General features: G+C 46.3%; 2 protein-coding genes across 2 annotated transcripts; both read right to left on the reverse strand.

Annotated features, from left to right (window-relative positions):
- Positions 1-233: 233 nt before the first annotated feature.
- On the reverse strand, positions 234-10383 carry LOC141022560 (uncharacterized). The gene is made up of 4 exons (XM_073498822.1): positions 10175-10383; positions 1291-1449; positions 539-633; positions 234-442 (listed from the first exon to the last, which is right to left on the reverse strand). The coding sequence occupies exons 1-4, from the start codon at positions 10381-10383 to the stop codon at positions 234-236; spliced, it is 672 nt and encodes a 223-aa protein (XP_073354923.1).
- A 2413-nt stretch (positions 10384-12796) lies between these two features.
- Positions 12797-15139, reverse strand: LOC109779731 (protein FAR1-RELATED SEQUENCE 5-like). Its single transcript, XM_020338358.1, has 5 exons — positions 14685-15139; positions 14219-14601; positions 13677-14074; positions 13232-13493; positions 12797-13128 (listed from the first exon to the last, which is right to left on the reverse strand). The coding sequence occupies exons 1-5, from the start codon at positions 15137-15139 to the stop codon at positions 12797-12799; spliced, it is 1830 nt and encodes a 609-aa protein (XP_020193947.1).
- Between the last annotated feature and the right edge of the window lie 1946 nt (positions 15140-17085).

Genomic DNA, 17085 nt, shown 5'->3' on the forward strand with positions numbered 1-17085 from the left:
TTAACAACATACGAAGCTACCAAACTTATATAATGAGATAAGCAAAACATTGTACTTGATGACATAAGTAAACTTGTTCAACCATGAAAAGCACGACATAATCATACTGGTTCAACCCAACAAGAGCAAACTACTAATTTGAAACAACCAGATAAAAGGCAAGCACAAGCGGAAGTAAAACGAAGGCGGGCTCTGATGTATCTTCATCCCATATAGGGGCAATAGGGGTGGTTTTAGAATTTCGCAGCCTCCCGCTCTTTTGCAAATTCCGAACCATCTATGATGTAGTCGATCATGCTCCATGATTTGTACGTGGCATACGCATCTACTCCTGCGTACTCGATGAGGTTGTCTGGCAGCGGGCTGGTCCCCCACAGTTTGTGGTCTTCCTGCGTGTTGATGTTCTTCTTCATTCCTTTGTAGAATGGGTGGATGACGCTGGCTGCAACATCAGTCAAGGAGTCGTACTCTTTTCCAGTGTAAGGAACTCTCTACTTGCGTTGAATGTCGATGAACTTGTTGGGGTTGATCTCCAAACCGGACAACTTCAACTTCTCTTTGTCGCTTTCAATGCTGAAACCGGCAAATGTGAACAACATCTCATGTTGCAGCATGTCGTTCAGGCACTTGGGCCTGCAAGGGGAGAGACATTTTGAAAATTAGCATTACTTTGATGTTTGAATTATTCATTTTTGTTTTGTTTTACAAGTGATGAATCCATGAAGTAGTTGTTTATGTAGGATAAATAATGGATGAATGTACTTCAAAAACTAGTAAATAAAGTTCTGAAATTAAATTAAGTACATCACGTTATTCTTCTTTTTGGATTATACATAGTTCAGTCAATGTTGTATGTTCTGCTTTGGTACTAGTTTAATTTACTTTTGTTGAATAGGATAACACATAACCAGTGCTTCACCAAGTCCTTAGTTTATTTTCTTATGAAAATAACATTAGATCAAATTCAGAAAATACTTCACTACATCAAGTTCAGAAACATCTTTTTAATATATCGAGTACATAAACTACACTATTGGATCAAGTTCAGAAACTACACTAGTCGATCAACTTCAGAAATTAATCTTCCGCAAGATTTTCCAAATAGTAATCCAGTGCATCAGGTTCAAAAATACATTTATAGTATATCTACTTGAGAAAATGCAGTAGTGCATCCACTTTTCACAAACCACACCAGTACATCTAGTTGGGAAACAAGTCTGATGAAATTTTCAGGATACAGTACTAATAAAACAGATAAACCAAATAGGATAAATGAGTAGGATGCCTCACCATTTTGTGGCCGCTGCGATGTGGTACACCAAGCAGAGCTCGTCGACGCACAACTGCAGGACTGCTGCCATCTGGGGAGGTTCATCTTCGTTGGTGTAGTGCACACCAACGACGACGATCCTATGACGCATGCCGCCAAGCTTCTGTTGGAAATATGCCCTAGAGGCAATAATAAATGGTTATTATTATATTTCTTTGTTCATGATAATTGTCTATTGTTCATGCTATAATTGTGTTATCCGGAAATCGTAATACATGTGTGAATACATAGACCACAACGTGTCCCTAGTAAGCCTCTAGTTGACTAGCTCGTTGATCAACAGATAGTCATGGTTTCCTGACTATGGACATTGGATGTCATTGATAACGGGGTCACATCATTAGGAGAATGATGTGATGGACAAGACCCAATCCTAAGCATAGCATAAAAGATCGTGTAGTTTCGTTTGCTAGAGCTTTTCCAATGTCAAGTATCTTTTCCTTAGACCATGAGATCGTGCAACTCCCGGATACCGTAGGAGTGCTTTGGGTGTGCCAAACGTCACAACGTAACTGGGTGACTATAAAGGTGCACTACGGGTATCTCTGAAAGTGTCTGTTGGGTTGGTACGGATCGAGACTGGGATTTGTCACTCCGTGTGACGGAGAGGTATCTCTGGGCCCACTCGGTAATGCATCATCATAATGAGCTCAATGTGACTAAGGCGTTAGTCACGGGATCATGCATTGCGGTACGAGTAAAGAGACTTGCCGGTAACGAGATTGAACAAGGTATTGGGATACCGACGATCGAATCTCGGGCAAGTAACATACCGATTGACAAAGGGAATTGTATACGGGATTGATTGAATCCTCGACATCGTGGTTCATCCGATGAGATCATCGTGGAACATGTGGGAGCCAACATGGGTATCCAGATCCCGCTGTTGGTTATTGACCGGAGAGGCGTCTCGGTCATGTCTGCATGTCTCCCGAACCCGTAGGGTCTACACACTTAAGGTTCGGTGACGCTAGGGTTGTAGAGATATGAGTATGCGGAAACCCGAAAGTTGTTCAGAGTCCCGGATGAGATCCCGGACGTCACGAGGAGTTCCGGAATGGTCCGGAGGTGAAGAATTATATATAGGAAGTCAAGTTTTGGCCACCGGGAAAGTTTCGGGGGTTATCGGTATTGTACCGGGACCACCGGAAGGGTCCCGGGGGTCCACCGGGTGGGGCCACCTATCCCAGAGGGCCCCATGCGCTGAAGTGGGAGGGCAACCAGCCCTTAGTGGGCTGGGGCGCCCCCCATGGGCCTCCCCCCTGCGCCTAGGGTTAGAAACCCTAGGGTGGGGGGGCGCCCCACTTGCCTTGGGGGGCAAGTATCCCCCCTTGGCCGCCGCCCCCTCCCTTGATGGGATCTTGGCCGGCGCCCCCCCTCCCAGGGGGCCTATATAAAGGGGGGGGAGGGAGGGCAGTAGCACAACAGCCTTGGGCGCCTCCCTCCTCCCCTGCTACACCTCTCCCTCTCGCAGAAGCTCGGCGAAGCCCTGCCGAGACCCGCTACATCCACCACCACGCCGTCGTGCTGCTGGATCTCCATCAACCTCTCCTTCCCCTTGCTGGATCAAGAAGGAGGAGACGTCGCTGCACCGTACGTTTGTTGAACGCGGAGGTGCCGTCCGTTCGGCACTCGGTCATCGGTGATTTGAATCACGGCGAGTACGACTCTGTCATCCACGTTCATTGGAACGCTTCCGCTCGCAATCTACAAGGGTATGTAGATGCACTCCTTTCCCCTCATTGCTAGTATACTCCATAGATGGATCTTGGTGAGCGTAGGAAAATTTTAAAATTCTGCTACGATCCCCAACAGTGGCATCATGAGCCAGGCCTATCCGTAGTTACTATGCACGAGTAGAACACAAAGCAGTTGTGGGCGTTGATGTTGCCAATTCTTCTTGCCGCTACTAGTCGTATCTTGTTTCGGCGGTATTGTAGGATGAAGCGGCCCGGACCGACCTTACACGTACGCTTACGTGAGACAGGGCCCACCGACTGACATGCACTAGTTGCATAAGGTGGCTAGCGGGTGTCTGTCTCTCCTACTTTAGTCGGAACGGATTCGATGAAAAGGGTCCTTATGAAGGGTAAATAGAAATTGGCAAATCACGTTGTGGTTTTACGTAGGTAAGAAACGTTCTTGCTAGAAACCTATACAAGCCACGTAAAAACTTGCAACAACAATTAGAGGACGTCTAACTTGTTTTTGCAGCAAGTGCTATGTGATGTGATATGGCCAGAAGATGTGATGAATGATATATGTGATGTATGAGATTGATCATATTCTTGTAATAGGAATCACGACTTGCATGTCGATGAGTATGACAACCGGCAGGAGCCATAGGAGTTGTCTTTATTATTTTGTATGACCTGCGTGTCATTGAATAACGCCATGTAAATTACTTTACTTTGTTGCTAAACGCGTTAGCCATAGAAGTAGAAGTAATCGTTGGCGTGACGACTTCATGAAGACACAATGATGGAGATCATGATGATGGAGATCATGGTGTCATGCCGGTGACGAAGATGATCATGGTGCCCCGAAGATGGAGATCAAAGGAGCATAATGATATTGGCCATATCATGTCACTATTTGATTGCATGTGATGTTTATCATGTTTTTGCATCTTATTTGCTTAGAACGACGATAGCAAGTAGGATGATCCCTTATAATAATTTCAAGAAAGTGTTCACCCTAACTGTGCACCGTTGCGAAGGTTCGTTGTTTCGAAGCACCACGTGATGATCGGGTGTGATAGATTCTAACGTTCGAATACAACGGGTGTTGACGAGCCTAGCATGTACAGACATGGCCTCGGAACACACGCAATACACTTAGGTTCACTTGACGAGCCTAGCATGTACAGACATGGCCTCGGAACACGGAGGACCGAAAGGTCGAGCATGAGTCGTATAGAAGATACGATCAACATGGAGATGTTCACCGATCTTGACTAGTCCGTCTCACGTGATGATCGGACACGGCCTAGTCGAATTCGGATCATGTTACACTTAGATGACTAGAGGGATGTCTATCTGAGTGGGAGTTCATTAAATAATTTGATTATATGAACTTAATTATCATGAACTTAGTCTAAATCTTTACACTATGTATTGTAGATCAAAGGGCCCACGTTGTCCTCAATTTCAACGCGTTCCTAGAGAAAACCAAGCTGAAAGATGATGGCAGCAACTATACGGACTGGGTCCAGAACCTGAGGATCATCCTCATAGCAGCCAAGAAAGATTATGTCCTAGAAGCACCGCTAGGTGAAGCACCAATCCCAGAAAACCAAGACGTTATGAACGCTTGCCAATCATGTGCTGATGATTACTCCCTCGTTCAATGCGGCATGCTTTACAGCTTAGAACCGGGTCTCCAAAACCGTTTTGAGAAACATGGAGCATATGAGATGTTCGAGGAGCTGAAAATGGTTTTCCAAGCTCATGCCCGGGTCGAGAGATATGAAGTCTCCGACAAGTTCTTCAGCTGTAAAATGGAGGAGAATAGTTCTGTTAGTGAGCACATACTCAGAATGTCTGGGTTGCACAACCGCTTGTCTCAGCTGGGAGTTAATCTCCCGGATGATGCGGTCATTGACAGAATCCTTCAGTCGCTTCCACCAAGCTACAAGAGCTTTGTGATGAACTTCAATATGCAGGGGATGGAAAAGACCATTCCCGAGGTATATTCAATGCTGAAATCAGCGGAGGTGGAGATCAGAAAAGAACATCAAGTGTTGATGGTGAATAAAACCACTAAGTTCAAGAAGGGCAAGGATAAGAAGAACTTCAAGAAGGACGGCAAGGGAGTTGCCGCGCCCGGTAAGCCCGTTACTGGGAAGAAGTCAAAGAATGGACCCAAGCCTGAAACTGAGTGCTTTTATTGCAAGGGAAGTGGTCACTGGAAGCGGAACTGCCCCAAATACTTAGCGGACAAGAAGGCCGGCAACGCCAAAGGTATATGTGATATACATGTAATTGATGTGTACCTTACCAGTACTCGTAGTAGCTCCTAGGTATTTGATACCGGTGCGGTTGCTCATATTTGTAACTCAAAACAGGAACTACGGAATAAACGGAGACTGGCGAAGGACGAGGTGACGATGCGTGTCGGGAATGGTTCCAAGGTCGATGTGATCGCCGTCGGCACACTACCTCTGCATCTACCTACGAGATTAGTTTGAAACCTCAATAATTGTTATTTAGTGCCAGCTTTGAGCATGAACATTGTATCTGGATCTTGTTTAATTCGAGATGGCTACTCATTTAAATCCGAGAATAATGGTTGTTCTATTTATATGAGAGATATGTTTTATGGTCATGCCCCGCTGGTTAATGGTTTATTCTTGATGAATCTCGAACGTGATGTTACACATATTCATAGTGTGAATACCAAAAGATGTAAAGTTGATAACGACAGTCCCACATACTTGTGGCACTGCCGCCTTGGTCACATTGGTGTCAAGCGCATGAAGAAGCTCCATGCAGATGGACTTTTGGAGTCTCTTGATTACGAATCATTTGACACGTGCGAACCATGCCTCATGGGTAAGATGACCAAGACTCCGTTCTCCGGAACAATGGAGCGAGCAACCAACTTATTGGAAATCATACATACCGATGTGTGCGGTCCAATGAGTGTTGAGGCTCGCGGAGGACATCGTTATGTTCTCACTCTCACTGATGACTTAAGTAGATATGGGTATGTCTACCTAATGAAACACAAGTCTGAAACCTTTGAAAAGTTCAAGGAATTTCAGAGTGAGGTTGAGAATCAACGTGACAGAAAAATAAAATTCTTACGATCAGATCATGGTGGGGAATATTTAAGTCACGAGTTTGGTACACACTTAAGGAAATGTGGAATAGTTTCACAACTCACGCCGCCTGGAACACCTCAGAGAAATGGTGTGTCCGAACGTCGTAATCGCACTCTATTGGATATGGTGTGATCTATGATGTCTCTTACCGATTTACCACTCTCATTTTGGGGCTATGCTTTAGAGAGTGCCGCATTCACTTTAAATAGGGCTCCGTCAAAATCCGTTGAGACGACACCGTATGAATTATGGTTTGGGAAGAAACCTAAGCTGTCGTTTCTAAAAGTTTGGGGATGCGATGCTTATGTCAAGAAACTTCAACCTGAAAAGCTCGAACCCAAATCGGAGAAATGCGTCTTCATAGGATACCCTAAGGAAACTATTGGGTATACCTTCTACCTCAGATCTGAAGGCAAGATCTTCGTTGCCAAGAACGGGTCCTTTCTGGAGGAGTTTCTCTCGAAAGAATTGAGTGGGAGAAAAGTGGAACTTGATGAGGTGATAGTCACCCCTTCCGTGCCGGAAAGTAGCGCAGCGCGGGAAAATGTTCCTGTGGTGCCTGCACCGACTGGGGAGGAAGTTAATGATGATGATCATGAAGCTTCGGATCAAGTTACTACTGAACTTCGTAGGTCCACAAGGACACGTTCCGCACCAGAGTGGTACGGCAACCCTGTCCTGGAAATCATGTTGTTAGACAACGGTGAACCTTCGAACTATGAAGAAGCGATGGCGGGCCCGGATTCCGACAAATGGCTAGAAGCCATGAAATCCGAGATAGGATCCATGTATGAAAACGAAGTATGGACTTTGACTAACTTGCCCGATGATCGGCGAGCCATAGAAAATAAATGGATCTTTAAGAAGAAGACAGACGCGGATGGTAATGTGACCATCTATAAGGCTCGACTTGTCGCTAAGGGTTATCGACAAGTTCAAGGGGTTGACTACGATGAGACTTTCTCACCCGTAGCGAAGCTGAAGTCCGTCCGAATCATGTTAGCAATTGCCGCATACTATGATTATGAGATATGGCAGATGGACGTCAAAACGGCATTCCTTAACGGCTTCCTTAAGGAAGAGTTGTATATGATGCAGCCGGAAGGTTTTGTCGATCCTAAGAATGCTAACAAAGTATGCAAGCTCCAGCGCTCAATCTATGGGCTGGTGCAAGCATCTCGGAGTTGGAACATTCGCTTTGATGAGATGATCAAAGCGTTTGGGTTTACACAGACTTATGGAGAAGCCTGTGTTTACAAGAAAGTGAGTGGGAGCTCTGTAGCATTTCTCATATTATATGTGGATGACATATTATTGATGGGAAATGATATAGAATTCTTGGAAAGTATAAAGGCCTATTTGAATAAGTGTTTTTCAATGAAGGACCTTGGAGAAGCTGCTTATATATTAGGCATCAAGATCTATAGAGATAGATCGAGACGCCTCATTGGTCTTTCACAGAGTACATACCTTGACAAGATATTGAAGAAGTTCAATATGGATCAGTCCAAGAAGGGGTTCTTGCCTGTATTGCAAGGTGTGCAAATGAGCACGGCTCAATGCCCGACCACGGCAGAAGATATAGAAAAGATGAGTGTCATCCCCTATGCCTCGGCCATAGGGTCTATTATGTATGCCATGCTGTGTACCAGACCTAATGTAAACCTTGCCGTAAGTTTGGTAGGAAGGTACCAAAGTAATCCCGGCATGGAACACTGGACTGCGGTCAAGAATATCCTGAAGTACCTGAAGAGGACTAAGGATATGTTTCTCGTTTATGGAGGTGACGAAGAGCTCGTCGTAAAGGGTTACGTCGACGCTAGCTTCGACACAGATCTGGATGACTCGAAGTCACAAACCGGATACGTGTATATTTTGAATGGAGGAGCAGTAAGCTGGTGCAGTTGCAAGCAAAGCGTCGTGGCGGGATCTACATGTGAAGCGGAGTACATGGCAGCCTCGGAGGCAGCATAGGAAGCAGTCTGGATGAAGGAGTTCATTACTGACCTAGGGGTGATTCCCAATGCGTCGGGCCCGATGACTCTCTTCTGTGACAACACTGGAGCTATTGCCCTTGCGAAGGAGCCCAGGTTTCATAGGAAGACCAGGCATATCAAGCGTCGCTTCAACTCCATTCGTGAAAGTGTTCAAAATGGAGACATAGATATTTGTAAAGTACATACGGACCTGAATGTAGCAGATCCGTTGACTAAACCTCTCCCGAGGGCAAAACATGATCAACACCAGGACGCAATGGGTGTTCGATTCATCACAATGTAACTAGATTATTGACTCTAGTGCAAGTGGGAGACTGTTGGAAATATGCCCTAGAGGCAATAATAAATGGTTATTATTATATTTCTTTGTTCATGATAATTGTCTATTGTTCATGCTATAATTGTGTTATCCGGAAATCGTAATACATGTGTGAATACATAGACCACAACGTGTCCCTAGTAAGCCTCTAGTTGACTAGCTCGTTGATCAACAGATAGTCATGGTTTCCTGACTATGGACATTGGATGTCATTGATAACGGGATCACATCATTAGGAGAATGATGTGATGGACAAGACCCAATCCTAAGCATAGCATAAAAGATCGTGTAGTTTCGTTTGCTAGAGCTTTTCCAATGTCAAGTATCTTTTCCTTAGACCATGAGATCGTGCAACTCCCGGATACCGTAGGAGTGCTTTGGGTGTGCCAAACGTCACAACGTAACTGGGTGACTATAAAGGTGCACTACGGGTATCTCCGAAAGTGTCTGTTGGGTTGGCACGGATCGAGACTGGGATTTGTCACTCCGTGTGACGGAGAGGTATCTCTGGGCCCACTCGGTAATGCATCATCATAATGAGCTCAATGTGACTAAGGCGTTAGTCACGGGATCATGCATTGCGGTACGAGTAAAGAGACTTGCCGGTAACGAGATTGAACAAGGTATTGGGATACCGACGATCGAATCTCGGGCAAGTAACATACCGATTGACAAAGGGAATTGTATACGGGATTGATTGAATCCTCGACATCGTGGTTCATCCGATGAGATCATCGTGGAACATGTGGGAGACAACATGGGTATCCAGATCCCGCTGTTGGTTATTGACCGGAGAGGCATCTCGGTCATGTCTGCATGTCTCCCGAACCCGTAGGGTCTACACACTTAAGGTTCGGTGACGCTAGGGTTGTAGAGATATGAGTATGCGGAAACCCGAAAGTTGTTCGGAGTCCCGGATGAGATCCCGGACGTCACGAGGAGTTCCGGAATGGTCCGGAGGTGAAGAATTATATATAGGAAGTCAAGTTTCGGCCACCGGGAAAGTTTCGGGGGTTATCGGTATTGTACCGGGACCACCGGAAGGGTCCCGGGGGTCCACCGGGTGGGGCCACCTATCCCGGAGGGCCCCATGGGCTGAAGTGGGCGGGCAACCAGCCCTTAGTGGGCTGGGGCGCCCCCCATGGGCCTCCCCCCTGCGCCTAGGGTTAGAAACCCTAGGGTGGGGGGGCGCCCCACTTGCCTTGGGGGCAAGTATCCCCCCTTGGCCACCGCCCCCTCCCTTGATGGGATCTTGGCCGGCGCCCCCCCTCCCAGGGGGCCTATATAAAGGGGGGGAGGGAGGGCAGTAGCACAACAGCCTTGGGCGCCTCCCTCCTCCCCTGCTACACCTCTCCCTCTCGCAGAAGCTCGGCGAAGCCCTGCCGAGACCCGCTACATCCACCACCACGCCGTCGTGCTGCTGGATCTCCATCAACCTCTCCTTCCCCTTGCTGGATCAAGAAGGAGGAGACGTCACTGCACCGTACGTGTGTTGAACGCGGAGGTTCCGTCCGTTCGGCACTCGGTCATCGGTGATTTGAATCACGGCGAGTACGACTCTGTCATCCACGTTCATTGGAACGCTTTCGCTCGTGATCTACAAGGGTATGTAGATGCACTCCTTTCCCCTCGTTGCTAGTATACTCCATAGATGGATCTTGGTGAGCGTAGGAAAATTTTAAAATTCTGCTACGATCCCCAACAGCTTCCTCCAGAGCCTGGAGATCACCTCGTCGGCCTTGCCTGGTTCGCTGGTGCAGACGAACTCCAGCGTCTCCTTGCCGTGGAGCTCAACCCCTATGAGGGTTTTGGTGTACTCGCGCTTCTCGCCGGGGACGTGAACGTCGACGAGGTTGCTGCTCTTATCCGACGGCTCGCCTTGATGACGTTTGGCGGACGGTTCCTCCGCCATCGCCCTCCTTCGGCGGCTGTGGGCTTGTGAGAGAGAAGTTTGTGGTTTGTGTGCAGTGGAGATGGAAGCGGCAATGGTGGTTTGTGGGAATGAGGGAGAGATGGAAGAGAATGGGGTTTTTCACAGTGCGTCGACGGGGATTTGTGGGAGGTGGTTCGTCGGGGGCATGGGTGTAGTGGCGTGGGGTCGCCGTTTGCAGTCCCTTGTGGCAACCGCTCAGTGGGTGGCGCGGGTGGTGACCTGGAAGAACTAACCGTCCAAGTCAAATGGTCTTTACTGCTGCACTGACTAGTCTTGTCAAGCTGTACTTAAGACCTGCTTAATCCCACTTGCACGTCTCAGGGGTGGTGATGATGGCATTTTACTGTCGCGCTGATTCGTCTTGTCAAGCTGTACTTATCAGCAGCTTATCCCACTTGCACGTGTCAGGGTTGGTGATGATGGAGGTCTGTACTCCTCTACGGTGGTACTTGGACTGGTGATTCAAGTGTAATTGAACTTACCAAATACCAGTGAGACTATGTGTGATGCTAATGTTTTTTAAAACAATTTTTGTATTTTTTAAAGGATTGTTTATATCAAGATAATCGCTGAGTATTTTTTACAGATAAATTAGATTTTCATCAATACAGAATGTATTATATTCGCATTTTGCTTGAGGTAATTATTTTTATGTACTGATGGTCTTTCTGAGTTGGGACTCGCAGAAGCAGACATAGCTTTGTTTTTTCAAAACAATGTTTTTTTGAGGTGTTCACGGGTGTGTTTATTTTACTATGCCTTTGTACTGACGACTGAGAATTATCAGTACTGATGTACTATAAGAGTTTAGATTTTCCTTAACATATTTTTGCCGAGTTACTGGTCGACAGTAGTGTTTGTGTCAGATAAATCCAGATAAGTTTTTTCAAATGTATTTGTGACTGCATTGAAATTATTATCAAATGGTTTACATAATAATGTCACTGCTCCAGCGGGCGCAAATCACAAATTATATCAGTATTGATGTGTACTCTGCCTTTGTACTGACGACTGAGAATTATCAGTACTGATGTACTATAAGAGTTTAAATTTTCCTTAACATATTTTTGGTGAGTTACTGGTCGAGAGTAGTGTTTGCGTCAGATAAATCCAGATAAGTTTTTTCAAATGTATTTGTGACTGCATTCAAAAGGATTATCAAATGGTTTACATAATAATGTCACTGCTCCAACGGGCACAAATCACAAATTATATCAGTACTGATGTGTACTCTGCCTTTGTACTGATGACTGAGAATTATCAGTACTGATATACTATAAGAGTTTAAATTTTCCTTAACATATTTTTGCTGAGTTACTGGTCGACAGTAGCGTTTGCGTCAGACAAATCCAGATAAGTTTTTTCAAATGTATTTGTGACTGCATTCAAAAGGATTATCAAATGGTTTACATAATAATGTCACTGCTCCAGCAGGCACAAATCACAAATTATATCTTAACTATAGTACTGATCGAGAAATCGACGATAAAGCTAAATAAGTTTTGGTAACGACAGTGTTTCTGAAATGTTTCCTCATTGTGTGCCGAGGCAACTGAGACTACAAGCTTATTTTTTAGTTGATGCAGCAGCATAACCAATATGTATTGTTCAGTCTTGAGCTTCTCCTAACTGGCCACGAATGTTGTGCCTTGCCGGCGCCCTTTCCTGGTTGAGCCTTGGCAACTTCATCGTCAGTTTCAATTTCCTCGTCCCCGACACTGTCATCTTCATTGTCTTCGTCTGATTGGTCGTCATTCTCGTCAAACTCTTCTTCTTCATCGTCTTCATTTGATTTTTTGGAACTCTGTACCTTGCCCTGTTTCTGTTCAGCGCCACTGACCTCCTTGCCCACTTTGCACGTTCGGGCATTATGTCCGTTAGTTCCCCCACACTTGCGGCAAGTGTAGCTGTTACGTGTGTTGTCTCCATTGGTAGAAACCTGGGTGGCTTCAATCTGCTTGTGCAGCGTTTGCTTGTTGACAGTGGCATATGTGCGGAGTGGGCATGTGCGGTAGTTATGGTTGCTCACGACGTTGCAGAATCCGCATGCCCTTATCCTGAGAGGTTTGCCGTCCGGGCCAAATTCCATGCGCTTGATGGGGCGTGGCGGCTTTTTGGCTGCTACTTTCGCTGCTTGCGTTTTACTCTCCCCCCCCTTTGTGTTTGAGAATATGGGTGGTTAAATCACCCTTTCCTGCTGCTGCCAGTAGGATGTCCTGTTGTCATGTCGTTCGCCTATAGCACCATCAAGCTCATGATCTTGCATGTGAGCATGTTGCTGCTCTTGAGTGTGCACATGGGCAAGCTCTGGTTGCTGTTGCTCATCTTCCTCGTTGTCGAACGGGTCAATAGCTCCCAGATGGTTCATCTCGGATAACATTGTAGCAATATCCTACTCAATGGCTTCATTGTCCGCGACACCTCCATTTTTAGCAGAATGCATGGCATCGAGTTCTCGTTCAAGTTTGTCCATGACGACCCTTGACCTCGCCATTTGCTCTTGGCTTCTCAAGCTTTTTCTGTGCACCCTCATGTTCAGCATCAGCAGTGAGCTTTCAATGCAGTATTGGGATGCCTTGTTTGACGCTACTGTCCTCAAGTCATTTCTGTTGAATGTTGGCTGGTTGCTCGGGCGTTTGGTGTATCTCCTGAGGATGTATTTCTCTGGAACGCTGGCAGCCTTAATTGTCTGCATCATGCACAGGACATGCACGCAGAAAAGACCTGTATTGTTTTTGGAAGAGGTGCATGTTTTTTGTCATTTCATTCGAAGAAAAACTTTGCAAAAAAAGTAGTACAGTATGTAACATCTTTTTTTAGTTCTAACCTGTGTGGTCCCATAGCCTGCACTCGCACTCATATGTTTCTCCCACGGGGTCTACAACCACCTGGAACGCGTGCTGAGCCCACACAGACAGTTTTTGCGGGTGGTTGTAGCGCATGAGGTACTTTGTGGGCTCTTCCGTCTCTGTCGCCGTGAAGAGTGTGCTCAGTTTTAGCCTATTTCTGATCTCGCTGTACACAGCTCGTGAGTAAACCTTTGCCATCTGGGTGTCAAACCCATAGAAGGTCAGCGTGTTTTGTTCCTTCTGCACATGCAAGAATGATGACCAAATTGTTAGTTTTCTCACAGCAAAAACTTGTCTAACTAATAAAGTCTTACTTTAGTAAGCATGTTATTTTTTGTCTTACGACAGGTGATAGAGCTATAGCCGGTTACCCATTGTCTCCTGGTTCTCTGTCCGCCTCCTGGTTTTGACGCATGAGTTTACCTGGCTGACAAACTGGTGTAGGTTTTGTCTCTCACTTACGAAGTTCTTCTTGAGCACATAGTTCATGCTCTCACTTCGCTGTGTGGATGTCATTTTGGCGCAGAAAATTTCTTTGAAGTTGGTTGATATCCATCTCTCACGCTCGTTCCACATGGCCACCATCGTGGCATCATCGTGGAGGTTGTCCTTATCCATGAGTCTTTTCCAGGCATCCTCAAACTCAGTTGGCATGAGGGGCCAATTGAGGATTGATGTGAATTCATCCTTAAAGTCTTCGTGCAGGTTGTACAGGTATGCGAGGTGTTCCCTGTACTTCTTCATAATGTGCCAGCGGCACAGCTTGTGTACTTTGTTCTTGAAAGCATCTGGGATCGCCGAAGCCATTGCCGGGCACTGGTCTGGTAATGAGAAAAGAGACGTGGAGTGGTCAGCAGATGGTGGTGCATATATACAAATAGAACTGACACAACATTTTTGATGTGTTATTTTCCTTTTATTTTTTTTGGGAGGGGGGGGGGTTGGGGTGGTTTTGGTGGTTGTACCTGTGAGGATGCATGTAGGAGCCTTCCCTCTCATGCACCTTAAAAATGTCTTGAACAGCCATCTGAATGAATCTGCATCCTCATCTCTTATCAGGGCGAAACCAAAGAATGTAGTCTGTAAGTGGTTGTTAGTACCGACAAACACCCCAAGTGGCATATGGTACTTGCTGGTCTTATATGTGGTGTCAAATGTTACGCAGTCACCAAAGTCCTGATAGGCCCCTCGACACCTTGCGTTCTCCCAGAATATGTTCTTAACTCTATCGGACTCATCGAGTTGCATGTCACAGAAGAATTCCCTGTTTATAGCTTTCATCTCCCTAAAGAAGTTGACAGTCTTTAGGACATCGTTCACATCATCCATCCTTGAATTCTTTGCTTTCCTGCATATTAAAAGTTCATTCAAAAATGCATGTTGAACATGTTGAACTGGTGGTTTATGGGAGGAGAACAAGTTTGTACTTACAGGTTAATCAGGTCTTTGGCATTCATTTCGGGGAAGTAGCTACCAGGGTCATCACCGCCCAGTATGCTCATGATTTGCGCGTGTTCAATGCATTTGAACTGTATATACTTGATGTACTCCGAGATTGTTTTGTCAAAGTTTTTGTGGGAGTGCAAGAAGACAAGCATTTGCGGAGTGAGCTGTAGCCTGTGGTTGTGTTCCCAAACTATCTCTTTTACGACAAATGTTCCATCCTTTTCCTTCTTCAGCCTCATTTTAGCCCCGCAGTTAGTCTTGGCTGTCGTCTTGTTCCGCTGTCTATTTGCTTCAGACACCTTCGATTCATAGACTCCATAGCACGTGCAATAAAGGTAGGCTCTGGTCTTAAACTTGGGGCCTTCCCTGACAGCAAAACCCGCGTGCTTCGCATAGACGTTGTAGAAGTTCTTTGCTTCTTCAAAAGTTTCATAGCGCATCTCTAGTCTTGGCAGAACGTAAGCTTCAATGTTAGGTGGTTGCACGCAAGAGTGAGCAAACAAAAACGCAGTTATGAAAATGTTAGATGGGGTGGTCACAGTACCATGGTATGGACTGTGCTTGTATGTTTTTTTCTATATGGATACTTACATGTGTATAGCTCTGTGCTGCGTCCCGTGTTTGCTGTTCACCCTGGTGTATGGGCGCAGGTGGTGTCACCCTTGGCACATGCAGCAATGCATCTCTTGGAGGGAGCAATGTTGACGAAGATCTCCGTCTCTCATTGTACGGCCGTCTCCCCTCAGATTCGTTGTGAGGTTGCTCCTGTCTATATGGCTCATATCTTGTACTTTGGAACCTACTAGAGCGGCCAAAATTTCTGTCTCTTTGGCCTGGTCTTCCCGTCGCAACCGCTTTTGCAACACAGATGATTGATGTTGACGGAGCGACTGGTGGAAGCCTTGTTGCAACCCATCCACGGCTTCCTGTCCTTGGCTTTCTGCATGTGCTAGGGAAGGAAAACATTTGTTGTTGGAGATATTGTTGGCCTTGTTGCAACCCAGCAGTGACAAAGCTTGTATTCCCAGATATTGGTGTTTGCTGCATAGAAGAACCTGTCTGTGCTTTTGATGATTTTGGTGTATCTTGAAATCTGCCTGTATTGTTGAAGTATCCAGGTGGTATTTCTGGTGTTACCCAACCAGGCGGTGCCCCATATCTGCTTGGCTCATCAAACTCTCGCTGTGTGTGCCGCCTTGCATGCTTCTGCAATGACATTCAACAGTTTTGGGATTAATCTTTTTTGCATTTTTCTCGTATACATGCTATGGGTAACATGTCATGCACTGAAGGCAATGTACAAGTTGAACTTGCATCGCTGGCCTTTATTTAAACTTTGTTCTCTATTTTGTATCTGGTTTCGTTTTCAGTCGAACTGATGAACGTACATGTTCAACACTGATGTACTGATGTACTATTTTTTAGCACTGCTTGTAAACTGAACATTGAACTTCAGATATTTATGGATATGCATATATATATAACTGATGCATGTCTTCTCTTTTGTTCATCTATAACTTATGCAACTACACTAGAAGTACTCCTAGTTTATGTATCAATGAACTTACTGTGCAACAAGTGTATATTTTTTTTAAACAACATTCTTTAACTAGTTCGAACTGACGCAACTACACGGCATGTACTATTAGAAATAACATCATACAACTTGCAGTGGTAGCTGAACCTTATATAAAGCCTAGTAGCTCCTTGGACTGATGCATAAGTTTATGTTTTTTGGCTTGAACTGAAGCTAGCATATTAGAGGTACTGACAGTAACCTCGACATCCAAATTGTGCATCAAGTGGCAGGGGTGTAATGAACTGATCAAGCATTTGCAATGTACTATCAGGTTCTTCTTCATAGCAGGACTGATGAACTGATGGACTGACACAAACGTGGGAAGCAGACATTACCTCCAGTGGACTGACTTCTTCTTCTTCCTCTCGTGGGAGGCGTACTGGCATGTTCTTGGGAGGCGGCGCCATTGATGCAGCTCCTGCTTGTGGTGGACATCTGGCGAAGAGGTCCGGGGAGGCAACACCTTGCGGGGATCACTGCCCCGGAGAAGGAGCGCCGGCGACGGATTGAGGCAGGAGGCGGGGATGACGGCCCCGTCGTTGGATCCGGCGACGGAGGGAGGCAGGAGGCGGGGATGACGGCCCCGTCGTTGGATCCGGCGACGGAGGGAGGCAGGAGGCGGGGATGACGGCCCCGTCGTTGGATCCGGCGACGGAGGGAGGCAGGAGGCGGGGATCACGGCCCTGTCGATGGATCCGGCGATGGAGGGAGGCAGGAGGCGGGGATCACGGCCCCGCCGATGGATCCGGCGACGGCGGATCCGTCGCCGGCCAGTCAAGGCGCCGCGGGCTCCCTCGCTCCGGTTGC

Source organism: Aegilops tauschii, chromosome 5 (assembly GCF_002575655.3).
Source record: "Aegilops tauschii subsp. strangulata cultivar AL8/78 chromosome 5, Aet v6.0, whole genome shotgun sequence".
In the NCBI taxonomy this organism is placed as follows: Eukaryota; Viridiplantae; Streptophyta; class Magnoliopsida; order Poales; family Poaceae; genus Aegilops; species Aegilops tauschii.